Raw genomic sequence first — 15,055 nt, 5'->3', positions numbered from 1 at the left:
ACTCTATTTTGCAGCGTCCACAGCCCCGCTCAGTATCTCCAAATGACAAAATGTCAGCGTGAAAACAAAAATTTCAGCAGTGAACTACACATCAAAAAGTCGCGCGCTAGATAAACCTACGGCTGCAGGAGCACCAACTTGCTAAACAATATCACTAAGGAACTTACGCACCAAACTAACAATTTTTCAGCGTCCGACGTCTGTCATCGCAATCTTTTAAATTAGTGAATACGAATTAGGGCAAGGCACTTCACACAAGCAAGACAACAAATTCCAGACTCTTCCAGGAGGAGTACCGGATTTATGAACTCATATGAAGTCGATATTATCAGCGTGCGCAAAATGCCGCCTCCTGACTTTCGGTTGTGCGGGGTTCCGGCGTCTAATTCGAATCTCTATTCCCGCCTTCCAACAATCGAGGTCATAATCTACCTTACGCTCTCTAATAAGGCGCTGAGTCTTTTATAACTGAAACATAGTAATGTGACGCAAAAGCCAAAATTCTCGTATTTGCTGATTGTATTTTGTTTCCATTTTTCTGGCATGGTTCACTATGGCCGACTTACTTAGCTTCTTATCATTTGTAGAAGTCCTGAAGAAAACAGAGGGATTATAAAATAAATTGCTTGAAAACCGAGAGACTTGCAATTAGTCGTGTTGTCGTGAAAGAATCTGAAAATAATTGATTACCTTTAAGGCAATGAGGTAATTTTGTGGTTGTATCAGAGGAAACAGCTGCTTGGCGAGAGCTGTTGCCGCACAGAACACAGTATTCATAATACGCTCGACTGTGTGTGGCGTCATGTTCCAGTAACTGCTTCCTAGAAAAGTTGCTTCGTAGTTGACGTCTATTACCATCACCTCAAACGTTTTGACCTGCAGTTCCATTGAAGCAAGCGGAAAGGCTGCGTCAGGTATTGCCGCAACACGATAATGTTCGTACACGTGTCGACAACATCAGAGAAGCAGGTGCCTTCCTCCCGCCAGTCCCCCCTCCGCCTCTACCCTCTATACCACCCCTCCCTCCCACCCCCACCCCCACCCCTCCACACACACAACAGCTAACGTACCTCATCCATAGATTAAGAATATCTTTGGAGTTAGGGTTCAGATCTGCACAACACAGTTTCTGGCGCCAACATACATTTCCCCTAAAGACACATGAAAGGTGCTACGTACGTGCGCTGTAAATTTTGTATGTCATTACGTCTTAGTACAGACCGATATAGATCCTGATGTACTATGCACATTCATTTCATAGGCATCTTAGAAATTAGCATTGGATTTCTGAAATGCACTTGGCTTAAAGTTTTTGTAGAGGTAAATGCGAAGGCATTTCGCTTCTCTGCGACAAGTGTCACAACCCAGACGTCAGAATTTATTTTACTATACGAAAGGAAGCACAATTTATGAGTTTCATACTGCACTTCATCAAATTTCAGAGTTTCTTTCACAATACAGCACGCACCTGATGGTGACATCACATGTTTATAGATAAATTTCATAAAATTATTATTTATTTACTAACATTCCGTGAGATGGATCAATTACCAGTGGAGTCTTAGTGGGAAGGCGTCAAATGGCCTATGAGAACGCAGCGAAGAAAATGCGGGGAAATTAGTTGGGTCACTGTGTCACGTTGTGCTGTTTGTTATCAGCGGCGATTACGCTGCTAGTTTCGAGCACAGAATATTCTGCCAATGAGTTAAATTTACGTAAATGATCGTGAACTCTTATTGCGTTTTCAGTGCTGTAACAATAAGTTTCTCTGGGAAAGAGTTATAAGAGGCGAGGGACATGAAAGGGAAGCAGTGGTTGGCAAGGGAGTGAGGCAGGATTGTATCCTGTCCCCGACGTTATTCAATCTGTATATTGAGCAAGGAGTAAAGGAAACAAAAGAACAATTCGGAGTAGGTATTAAAATCCATGGAGAATAAATAAAAACTTTGAGGTTCGCCGATGACATTGTAATTCTGTCAGAGACAGCAAAGGACTTGGAAGAGCAGTTGAACGGAATGGAAAGTGTCTAGAAAGGAGTGCATAAGATGAACATCAACAAAAGCAAAACGAGGATAACGGAATGTAGTCGAATGAAGTCGAGTGATGATGAGGGAATCACATTAGGAAATGAGACACTTAATGTAGTAAAGGAGTTTTGCTATTTGGGGAGCAAAGTAATTGATGATGGTCGAAGTAGAGAGGATATAAAATGCAGACCGTCAATGGCAAGGAAAGAGTTTCTGAAGAAGAGAAAATTGTTGACATCGAGTATGGATTTAAGTGTCAGGAAATCGCTTCTGAAAGTATTTGTATAGAGTGTAGCCATGTAGGGAAGTGAAACGTGGACGATAAATAGTTTGGACAAGAAGAGAATAGAAGCTTTGGAAATGTGGTGCTACAGATGAATGCTGAAGATCAGAAGGGTAGATCACATAACTAATGAGGAGGTATTGAATGGAATTGGGGAGAAGAGGAGTTTGTGGCACAACTTGACTAGAAGAAGGAATCGGTTGGTAGGACATGTTCTGAGGCATCAAGGGATCACCAATTTAGTATTTGAGGGCAGTGTGGAGGGTGAAAATCGTAGAGGAAGACGAAGAGATGAATACACTAAGCAGAAGGATGTAGGTTGCAGTACGTACTGGGAGATGAAGAAGCTTGCACAGGATAGTGTAGCATGGAGAGCTGCATAAAACCAGTCTCATGACTGAAGACCACAACAACAACATCTATTTCAGCAACTTTTAAACATTAATATTTCAAGCTCTCGGTATGCGACGAATGCTAAGAAAAATAGTAGGATAAATTTTTGTTGCAGACCACATATTGCCCACAGCTATTGGACAAAAGTGTTCAATAATGGACAGTAGCTTAGTAACACGTACGCCTAGAAGACACATTGGATCGAAACACGTGAGTAATTTTGAACCACAAATTGAACCCAGGGACTACAGCACAACGCTAGGAAGAAGAAGGACACGAAAGGGCCGGAAAAGAGCGCGACTCACGGTCGACCTGAAGACGGAGACCATCTGCGTGGAGCAGTCGGTGAGCGCCTGCGCGCTGGTCGCGTGCGCCTCCCAGCTGGGGAACGGCCTCAGGGGCGGGTCCAGCGTCCGCGAGCCGCTCACCACGCTGAACGAGGCCGGCGATCCCGTCTTGAACAGCGGCGTCGTCACGTAGACGTGGTCGCCGACAACTGCCAACAGCGTTAACAGACCAGGATGGCACTCACGCTTGTGTGTGTCACTTAACAGTCGGAGAACACGGCAGCTCATCATTTCTGCCCTGTGTAACAGGTACGGAAGTACACTACTGGCCATTAAAAATGCTACACCACGAAGATGACGTACTACAGACGCGAAATATAACCGACAGGAAGAAGATGCTGTGATATGCAAATGATTAGCTTTTCAGAGCATTCACACAAGGTTGGCGCCGGTGGCGACACCTACAACGTGCTGACATGAGGAAAGTTTCCAATCGATTTCTCGTACACAAACAGCAGTTGACCGGCGTTGCCTGATGAAACGTCGTTGTGACGCCTCGTGTAAGGAGGAGAAATGCGTACCATCAACGTTTCCGGCTTTGATAAAGGTCGGATTGTAACCTATCGCGATTGCGGTTTATCGTTTCGCGACATTGCAGAATATGGGATCGGTGGGTTCAGGAGGGTAATACGGAACGGCGTGCTGGATCCCAACGGCTTCGTATCACTAGCCGTCGAGATGACAGGCATCTTATCCGCATGGCTGTAACGGATCGTGCAGCCACGTCTCGATCCCTGAGTCAACAGATGGGGACGTCTGCAAGACAACAACCATCTGCACGAACAGTTCGACGACGTTTGCAGCAGCAGAGACTATCATCTCGGAGACCATGGCTGCGGTTACCCTTGACGCTGCATCACGGACAGGAGCGCCTGCGATGGTGTACTCAACGAAGAACCTGGGTGCACGAATGGCAAAACGTCATTTTTTCGGATGAATCCAGGTTCAGTTTACAGCATCATGATGGTCGCATCCGTGTTTGGCGACATCGCGGTGAACACGTATTGCAAGCGTGTATTCGTCATCGCCATATTGGCGTATCACTAACTGAAAACGTCTGGTCAAGGGCGGCCGAGCAACTGGCTAGTCACAGTACGCCAATCACTACTCTTGATGAAGTGTGGTATCGCGTTGAAGCTGCATGGGCAACTGTACTTGTACACACCATCCAAGCTCTGTTTGACTCAATGCCCGGGCGTATCAAGGCTGTTATTACGGCCAGAGGTGGTTGTTCTGCGTACTGATTTCTCAGGATCTATGTACCCAAATTGCTTGAAAATGTAATCACATAAATCACACATCAATTATAGTATAATATATTTGTCCAATGAATACCCGTTTATCATCTGCATTTCTTCTTGGCGTAGCAATTTTAATGGCCAGTAGTGTACTTACCATTACGACACCCAAGGAAAACTCCACAGTGGCAGAGTGCATAGAAATTATTGAATTAAATTCGGAAGTTCAGTGTATAATAAGCTGGCAGTGTGCAGCGTGCGTAGAATTATTGTAACAGAATTCAGTGGGCTGTATGCCATATGTATTGAGGACTACCGAATCGTATAATTCAGTAATGGAAGGGTCAATGTTCTGTCAACATACACGATGCTACACAATTCATGGCTTCAAAAGTGAGCAGAGGGGAATCAGTAGATAAAGTTCCGATAGAGCAACCAGTCCGGAACTGTATCGCTTGGGTGTAAAGTAAGACTGAAGATCGGATCAATTTCTATAGTCCCGCTTCACGGTACCCGCACAGCAGAGAATGCGTTTCGAGGAGAAAAACGGTCTTGATTTCGATGTTGAAATTACTGTTTATTTATTCATCAACGACGCTTGTATCATCTAATTCAAGTCATATTCGGACTGGCTGTTAAATAGTTATAAGCAAGTTATGGATATCGATGACAAAACATTCCCAAAAATAAGTTGCCCTCGTCACGTGCAAGAAATATAGTCGAAGCAAACATATGCTCTCGTCATATGTTAAAAGTAAAACGTCATATTAGGTCAGTACTGAAGTACTGTGTATGTGGTCGTAGGACACAGAACGACGCTTCCAGCATGTTTACCATTTGACATATTTACACGCCTGATCCTGTCTTGCATTCATTGGACCACTTTACGCGTCCCAGCAAAGTTATCGGATGTTACGCATTTATTACATGGCGGGAACATATGTCTTCCTCAATTATTTTTCATGGACATGACGAGTGCAGTTTTTTTGCGGGTGTTTCATCATCGATATCCAGAACATGCTTATCACAATTTATCGGCTAATTTGAAGATACCCTGTACTACGCCAACCGCTCATGATTGATGAATTATTAGTGATTTTAACCTCGCAACGAAGACTTTTCTCCTTCACATTGTACTTTCTGGTTTCCCACACCATGGAGTGGCACACCTTATACAGTGTTTACTCTACAGGACACTATGGCAAGGGCATTTTTTCGAGTTCTCGTCACCTGGTTCTTTTCTACGTGACAAAGGACATCCTCTTCAAAGTCGAGAGTGCGGCGTGTCAGTGGAGCAGCATTCAACCTCTTAGCTGCAAAGGCAGCAATTTCTGGCAGCTGTTGCGGCTGATAATCGTATGTGATGCTACAGTTATAACTGGGTTGGTTGGTTGTTTGAGGGAAGAGACCAAACAGCGAGGTTATCGGTCTCATAGGATTAGGGAAGGATGGGGAAGGAAGTCGGCCGTGCCCTTTCAAAGGAACCATCCCGGCATTTGCCTGGAGCGATTCAGGGAAATCACGGAAAACCTAAATCAGGATGGCCGGACGCGGGATTGAACCGTCGTCCTTCCGAATGCGAGTCCAGTGTGCTAACCACTGCGCCACCTCGCTCGGTGTGTTACAACTGGGACTGACGACAGTGCTCTCTTCCCAGTCTGCATGGGTAGCGTGAAGCGATATGACATTCAAACTTATTCCGGACATGGATTCCTCATGTAAACTTTGTCTACTAACGCCCCTCTGCAACGTCTACAAGCCTGTAATAGGAACTGTGAAACACCCTGTATATGGAAAGTTTTTTTTCGAGTCATCTAGATAGTTTGATGCAGCCTGTCACGAGATCCTCTTTGCTGTCAACCTCTTCATCTCGGAGTAGCTCAAAATGGCTCTGAGGTCATCAGACGCCTAGAACTTAGAACTACTTATACCTAACTAACCTAAGGACATCACACACATCCACGCCCGACACAGGATTCGAACCTGCGACCGTAGCGGTCGCGCGGTTCCAAACTGAAGCGCCAAGAACCGCTCGGTCACAACGGCCGGCTCGGAGTAGCACTTGCCCCTATACCCTCAATTATTTGCTGGATGTGTTCCAATATCTGTATTCCCACACATTTTTTACCCTCTATAATTCCCTCTGGTACCACAAAAGTTATTCTATGATGTCTTAAAGCATCTCGTGTCATCCTGCTCCCCTTCTTGTCATTGTTTTCCTTATGCCCCTTTCTTCCTCGCTTGTGCTGGGAACATTCTCATTTCTTATCACTCTAACTGATTTTCAAAATCCTTCTATACCATCACATCTCAAACGCTTCGATCCCTTTCTTTCCCGTTTTCCCATACTTCATGGATCATTATGATATAATTCTATGTTCCAAACATAGATTCTCTGAAGTTTCTGCCTCAGATTGAGGCCTAACAAACATCTCTTGTAGAGTAAATTTCTTATATTTCACGTCTGCTGTCACAAACTTGTAGGTCCTCAGACTACCGGTTTCGGTCAGCAATGACCATCTTCAGATGTGCTTTATAAAAAAAAAAGGTATATTAGGACATTTTTTCTGTAAAAGAGATCTAAAGATGGTCACTACTGACTGAAACCAGCAGGCTGAGGACCTACAACTTTGTGACCACAGGCGTGAAATATAAGAAATTTATTCCACATTTCCACTGTTCCATGTCGCCGTTTGCGATACGTCTCTTGGCCATCAATATGCTCTTTGCTCGTGAGAAACTACTTTTTATGTCGTCCTTGCTTCGTCCCTCATGTGCTACTTTACTTCTGGATTAAAATTTACATAGAAATTTAACCCCACTGTTGAATCATTTTTTTTATTTGCATCATACGAGGGGCGTTCAGAAAGTAAGCTCCGATCGGTCGCGAAATGGAAACGACTATGAAAATCCGATAAAGCTTTGCACAGATGTGTTGGGTAGTGTCTCTAGTATAACCCCAGTTAGCATCACGTCGCTCTTCTCATTTCTGAGCTCGCAGTGAGTGCGTAAAGATGTCTAGAAAATAGTGTCTGCCGCCAAGTACGAGGGCCTGGTGAGAAATTTCGCCTGAAGCTATGCAGCTAACATTACATAACTGTCGTGCTGTTTCTTCTTCAAGACAATTCTCAGCCGCATTCTGCAGGGGCAATGAAGATGCTCCTGCATCGTTTTCAAATGGAAATGTGAGATTACCCACAATACAGTCCGCAATTGTCTCCCCCTGAGTTTCATCTCTGGTCACATGAACCGCTGTCTTTGAAGACAACATTTTGACACAGGCAACGAGATGTAGGCCAGCGTGGAGAATTGGCGGAAAGCACTGGCGGCTGCCTTCTATGATGAGGCTATTGAAAAGTTGGTACAACGCTATGACAAAAGTCTAAGCCAGAACGGCGACTACGTAGAGAAGTAGCTGAAAGGTGTAGCTAATTGTTACAAGTAAAACATTTCTGATGTGCACTGTGGTTTCAATTTGGCAATCAATCGGAGCTTACTTTCTGAACAGGCCTCGTAGATTCTTCGCTGCATAGTCTGAATAGTGGAGGCATTGATATTGTTTCCTCTGGTTCTTGTACATACTGTATAGCTTACACATATCTTTCACAGAATTTCAAACATCTTGCACCGTTTTACGCTGTCAATCGCTTTCTCCAGGTCAACGAATGCCGTAAGGGTGTCTTGCCAGAACTGCCTGTCTGGTGCCCTTACCTTACCGAAAGCCAAACTAATTGGCAGCCAGCACATATGCAGTTTCGTTGTTCATTCTGATGTATATTATACCAGTCAGCTACTTGGATGCTTGAGCCGTTGAGCTGATTGTGCGATAATTCTTGCATTACCTGCCACTGCTGTTTACGGTATTGTTTAGACGATATTTTTCCGAAAGTCTCATGGTGACGATTTACGTTTCATCCTCAGCCACGTCATGAGAAAAGTCCTCCCCCTCGTAGAGGTCTTCGATGTAGTGCTTCCATTTTCCCGACCTCTCCTCTGCGCTTAACAATGAAATTCCCGTTGCATTCTTAATGTTGATGCACTTGCTATAAATTTCGCCGAAGGTTGTTTTGAGTTTTCAATCTCCTGAATTAGTTCTTCCGATGACATTCCTTTTCTCGCTCTCTTCACATATTCCTGAATAGTTTCGCTATACTTTCACTACACTTCTTATTTATTTCATTCCTAAGTGATTTGTATTGCTGTATTCCGGAATTTCCAAGAGCTCTTTGAGCTCCATTCTTTCGTAGATCAATACAATATTTCTTGTGTTATCCATGGTTTTTTCGCAGTTACCTTCTTTGTACCTGTGTACATTTCTTTGATCTTTGTTTTTTCCACTTCACCCTGTTCTTCATCATTAATAAATTTGACCTGACAGTAAGTCTTATAATTCAATACCTGATTTCGGAATCTCTGTCTGACGATGATATAATACAGCTACAAACATCCCAATCCATAGGCCTTTTCGAAGTATACCTCCTGCTTTTTTGAAACGAGTAATGCATTGATCTCCATTGCGTTCTGCATCCTCATGCCTTTGAGTATAGTTATTACGCCTTTTACTAGCATTTCCCTTTATTAAGGACAAGAGGGTGCCGTGAACATCTGTCCGCTCCTCCGTTATCTTAGATAATGCCGTTGGTAGAACGAGGGTGACACATTTAACTGGGAATATTCGGTGGCCATCGCTGATGATTTTTATTCAAACCTTAAGGAGTTGCTCGGTTCGAACCTGGGACCCAGGACAATTTGGTAATTAGTCATTAGACGCTACCCTAGACCATGGATTTCTACGTTTACAACAGTAAAATGGTGACTTGGGTCCTATATCGCACTTCGGTTATACTTTGTAGAAAATTGATAGCCGGCCGGAGTGGCCGTGCGGTTCTAGGCGCTGCAGTCTGTAGCCGAGCGACCGCTACGGTCGCGGGTTCGAATCCTGCCTCGGGAATGCATGTGTGTGATGTCCTTAGGTTAGTTAGGTTTAATTAGTTCTACGTTCTAGGCGACTGATGACCTCAGAAGTTAAGTCGCATAGTGCTCAGTGCCATTTTTGAACCAGAAAATTGATAAACTGTGTGTAGAAGTTTAGACGAATCCTTCTTTCACAGATAAAATAAAATTTTATGATGAAGAATAAGAGAGGAAACTCATCTTCTTATTTTTTAATCAATAGAAATGGGTTAATCTGTTATGCGACTTCAAAATTTTAACTACAAGTTTTGTAAGTACGATATAGAAATTTTGAACACATGTGAGCCATTAAAACTACGAGGTTAGTCAAATTAAAACACGCACAAAACACAGTATTAAATTACCTTTGTGAACGGAAAAATAGGTGTTTTAAGTCAAAAGAGCGATTACAGTGACAGTCTGTCAATTGCATTAATTAATGTTATACCAAACCATATATTATCATTCACTTTCCTTCTGTTTGGGGGCTAATATGTCTGTGAAGCAACTGTTCTAAGTGTAAGGTAATGGCTAGTGATTCTAAGGTGGAGCTTATTGTAAAAACACTTGTGTAAGGTTCATGGTTAGATGATAGAAACAATCAGGTGAAATGGAGAAATTCTTGAAGTACATGGTTTTGTGTAGAGATGTATAAAGCAGAGGCACAGGAAAAATGGAAAATGTAATAAAGGGAAAGTTGAAACACAAGAAACTTTGATATTCATAATGAGAACCGATTCCTTGGATTTTTCTTGGGATCGTGAACTTGAAATTTCAAGGTGAACCGTAAGATTAGTACTAATATAACCAGATAACCAATCAATCATAAATTTATTGTGTCAGTCGTATTTCTCAGTAGTCAATTTCAACATGTCTTTAATATATATCAGACTGTACGCTTGTATGTGGTCAGTAGTGACTAATTGCACGGTTCGTGATTAACCCCCCCCCCCCCTCCCATCCCCCCACTCCCCTTACTTGTCCTGCTGTTCAGTTCGCGGAAGAACAACTGACCATAATTGTCCGGATGAGCTTTTTTATATCTCTGATATTCTCGTCGTGATCATTTGTCGAGACGTATGGGGCGCAAACAGTACGTGGCCTTAATCTTCTTAGAAGGAACTGTCGGATTTTTGACACTAAAACACGATGCACAACGCCTCTTTAGTTTAACAAAAATGTCTACACTGTTGTCACGCATACCAAAGCACTCATGACGAAACACACCTCTCTGCTTTGCATCTTCTCCACCTTCTTTATTAACTGTACCCGCTAAAGACTTCCGAGTGAATAACAATACTGAATGAGTGCTTTGCACGCCACTTTCCTGTGGGGTCTGACGTTTCTACGATTTGTCTATCGTGTACGCTTCACATCAGACGGTTCCTGTCGGTTAGCCCCATACATTTTACAGATCATACTATTTCAAGCGATTTTTCACCAATAGCGTTAGCCAACAGGACTTGTTTTTGGTCTCTTTATGCGACATATGTTATTCATTTACATAGATGGTTGGTCAAACATGTATGCAGAATACATCACATTCTTAAATTATTCTTGATATAAAGTAAAGAACTTAGAATAAACGGACACAAAAGATGACTTTTACACCCAAGACAAAGAAATGAGCAAACGGCGTCATAGAACAGACAGCTCAACATCCGATGTGGAATTCCTGCGACGACACAGCATTGTGAACAAAACTGTGGCTATCTGAACAAGTTGGTTTTCATCTCATGCGGTGGTAACAATACCTTGTCCTCTTGCCATGTGTCGCTGCATCCCCATGCGTTTCACTTCGTAGATGAACTGGTACCGTATATCGAGTGCGCTAACAGAGACCGACAAGTCTACCGCTTTAGAACTCACTCGCATGCTCGTACTGCTGCCTCTGAAGTTGCACATGTGCACTTGCTCTTTCCACGTCATTCCGTGTCCGCACGCCTCGTGGTCTAGTGTCTAGAGTTGCTGCCTCTGGATCACGGGGTCCCGGGTTCTCTTCCCGGTCGGATCGGGGATTTCCTCTGCCCGGGGACTGAGTGTTTCTGTTGTCCTCATCATTTCATCATTATCATCATTCGAGGCAGTGGCTACATTGGATTCTGAAAAAACTTTGGACTGTGTAAAAACTGGGACTTTGTACGGGCGCTGATGACCGCGCAGTTGGGCGCCCCACAAACCAAACATCACCATCCTCGTCGTTCAATGACGCTTCCGTGAGAAGTTTTGATGTTTCACAAGACAGTGTTTTATTTTGGACCCTGCCGTTTTTCATTTGCGTAAATGATCTTTCACTTTCCATTTCGGAATATGCTAATGTTGTCGTTTCTGCAGATGGTCAAGTATAGGAACAAAAAGCAGTGCCGATCCCTTTACTGAAAAGGCAGCAAATGAAATATTAGGTAACATTATCATATGATTCAAAACACTAGAGGCATTACTAAATTTTGAGGGGAATAAGTAAATATAATTTAATATTTCTCATGTAATGGCCAAAGTACAAAAATAATGTTCTGAAACGACGTAATACAAGCTGTAGAATGTGTTAAGTATTCGGTACTAGAAATAGAGCTAAAAATCCAGCTGCGCAGAATTAACGAAACGCCTTAGTTAAGCTACATTTGCAATATCATTGTTATAAGTTTTATTCCAAATTAAGGAAATAGTTTATGCTGCATGTTTTCATTCACTAATGTGCTAAGCAACCATTTTTTGAGTAAACGTACAGGGATAATACTTTTAGAAAACAGAAAGGCGTTAAAAACCTGCCAGCGCATATTAAATTTCTTGTCGGCAGTCAGCGAGTGCAGTTTTAGACTGTTCATTAATGCACTTTGTGCCTGCTATCAAATATATGAGATTAGATCCACATCAATATGACAGCTACTGCAATTAAAAATATTGTGTTTGACGTCAATGAACCAACCTTAAACTTGATATTGTGTTAATTCGTGACTTGAAGATAGTCGCGTGATCGAAACCACTTGCATGGAAATAAATTTTGAAACAGCTTTTGGTGGTTCGTGAATATCGTTCTTTAAAGACATTTCACTGGGACCAATATTAACTTTTGCAAGAGGGTATAATACAAGCTTATTTACGGAAGAATGAAAGAACTAGTAGAAGCGTACTTCATGGAAATTAATCTCGGTTCCGGAGAAATGTAGGAACTCGCGAGGAAATACCGACTACACTGCACAGAAGACAATCAGTTTATCTTGCGACATAAAGTCGCGAGGGAGGGCTGCGAGCGTTAAACTCTGATCAGAAGTATCTGGTCACCTGTTACTGGCCATTTATATGGGATATGTCCACCCTTCGCCTTTATGACGACGTGGTCTCTGCTGGGGTCAGTGGGATACCTGAATATCTGTGGACGAGTGGTACTAATTTTGGACTCCGGGTTCTGGATCGAAGTCGACTCATCCCAAAGGTGTTCCACTAGATTCAGTTCGGAACACCAGTGAGACCAGACTATTTCAGGAATGTCAAGCCCACAAACCACTGCCTCAAGGTTATGCTCTATTGTCGCGTGCATTACATTGCTAATCCAAATAATCATCGTCTCCGAACAGTTCCTCTACTGCAATCAGATACACAATGCTACAAACTGGGTTCATATCCTCCGGCATTTAGCAATCACACCAAAATACGAAAAAGCACCCGTACACCGTAATACCAACTCCTCCATACTTCACTGTTGGCCCTACACATAATGGCAGGTAATGCTCTCCAGGCATTCGCAGAGCTCAAGCCCTTCCATCGGACTGCCAGAGGGTATAGCGTCATTCGTCACTCCAAGTCGCTCGTTCCCACTCATCCACTGTCCAGCTGTGTCGCTCTTCACACCACCTCAAGCGTCGGTAACCAATGGCTACAGAAATGTGTGGCTAATGAGGAGCTACTCGAGCACTGTGCGCCATAATTTTTAACTCTCTATGCACTGTCATTGGGCTAGGTGGACTGCCGGTACCACTTTGGAACTCACGAGCGATTCCTTCCGCTGATTTCATGCGACTTTTTACAGCCGCCCTCCACATTCCTCGACGGTCCCTGTCCATTGGTACGTGCGGTCTGCCTGGTCTTAGCTTAGCTCCGGTTGTTCTTTCGCCTTTAGTCACATAATCAACAGTCGACATGGACGTCGCCACCTCTTATACTGGTTTACTGCTCTAGTGACATCTAGAGGTAAATTCCGCGTTACATAGTGGTATCCTGGTACTTTTGATTAGATAGTGTACTAATGCTGAACACGTCCTGATCCTAAGTTTTTGTCCACTAAAAGCAAAAGTCTACGACACTTTTTTGCGCTTCTAACATGACCCATCATCGGAACATGTGCCAAATCGTCACAACTATCATGCAGGCACAACTTATAGGTGGTATTAAGAGCACGTGTTCTTAAATTTATCGACAAGTAAGTTTAAAAGCCAGAGAAAAGAACATAATACAGATTATCGCATCAAGTGATATCTGTCGTAACATTCGCGGCAAATGATGTCATTCGTCCCTGGCTTAAATATTGTTTCCCCTTGTGTTATATAAGTTAATGAATGCCTGTTTTTACTTTTTCCAGTTTCCTGGATTTTTACTGAAATATTACGTGCCTATTCTGTCAAACGTGTCCTTGTTTAAAATGTTAGCATTTGCTCCACGGTATTTGTAAGTGCATTCCATTTCATCTTATTTATCTCATCTGGAGTGGGCGCTCTCTCGTAAGGCCTGTTGAACATTATCGCTTTTCTTCATTGTTTGCTTGTAATTTACAAATGTTAAGATACTTTTATTATAATGTGACTTGATCTGTGTTTTGCAACTGTACGTCAGTAAAGAGTGTCTCCCCTTTCCCTATACCCCCACACTCTCCATATCCCCGTTCCGGTGCATATTCGCCCAACCCTTCTTTCTGTCGTAAAAGAAATTTCTCCTTTATCTTAATTATGTAGTAGGCCGATAACTGACAGACTTACAGTGGGTCTGTCCACTGTATATAAGTAATAGGTTTGCCAATGCTGTACTTCGTTGGCTGTAACCTGTGTGAGCTAAGATTTATTCATTCCACCATGTCGGCTCGCTTTCCCATCACCCGTTGCTCGTATCAGATGTTGTTTCAAAATGGTTCAAATGGCTCTGAGCACTATGGGACTAAACTTCTGAGGTCATCAGTCCCCTAGAACTTAGAACTACTTAAACCTAACTAACCTAAGGACATCACACACATCCATGCCCAAGGCAGGATTCGAACCTGCGACCGTAGCAGTCGCGCGGCTCCGGACTGAGCGCCTAGAATCGCTAGACCACCGCGGCCGGCAGCTGATGTTCTCCCGCTTCTAAATGTGATTGTTGATTTCCGTTAAAAGGGTTTACTGCTACTTTATTTGTGACCCTAATTTTGTTAATAATTGACCGTCGACTTTTAATGTAAGTTTTAAGTTTTGAACGTGGCTACGTGGTCAGCGACCGTTTACAAAGTAAAATTAAAGCAGTAACAGCCCTCGTTCGCAAAAAGAAGTATTTTGACCTAGGTTTCGGTCTTATTATGAGTGCCTTCATCAGAACTAAAACACTCAGACTGGCCTATGGCATAAGTACAAAATTATAGTAAAAAAATTTTTTTTAAGTATAAGTACTGACTAGCAGTGCAAAAAAAAGAAACAAAACTTACATGTCACGTATAAATAAGATAAAGCGATAAAGCTTTTACCACAAATTTTTTGAAATAGAATTACTTCTGTACAAGACACTCATAGTAGTGCATAAACCAATGTCAAAAGACGTCTTTTTTGCGACCGAGGGCTGTTATTGCTCTAATTT

The 15,055-nt window shown here is 42.8% G+C and overlaps 1 protein-coding gene across 1 annotated transcript in view; it reads right to left on the bottom strand.

Moving 5' to 3' along the window:
- LOC124605835 (major royal jelly protein 1-like) overlaps nt 1–15,055 on the bottom strand; it is an 87,343-nt gene that overhangs the window by 27,929 nt on the left and 44,359 nt on the right. The window contains exon 3 of the mRNA XM_047137766.1: nt 3,009–3,199. Within this exon, the coding sequence (XP_046993722.1) occupies nt 3,009–3,199 (191 nt within the window). The remainder of the gene's footprint in view (nt 1–3,008; nt 3,200–15,055) is intronic.

The sequence above is a fragment of the Schistocerca americana genome, chromosome 3 (genome assembly GCF_021461395.2).
Source record: "Schistocerca americana isolate TAMUIC-IGC-003095 chromosome 3, iqSchAmer2.1, whole genome shotgun sequence".
Classification (NCBI taxonomy): domain Eukaryota; kingdom Metazoa; phylum Arthropoda; class Insecta; order Orthoptera; family Acrididae; genus Schistocerca; species Schistocerca americana.
Note: the sequence above shows the minus strand (reverse complement) of the source record. Positions and strands in the feature narration are given on the sequence as shown.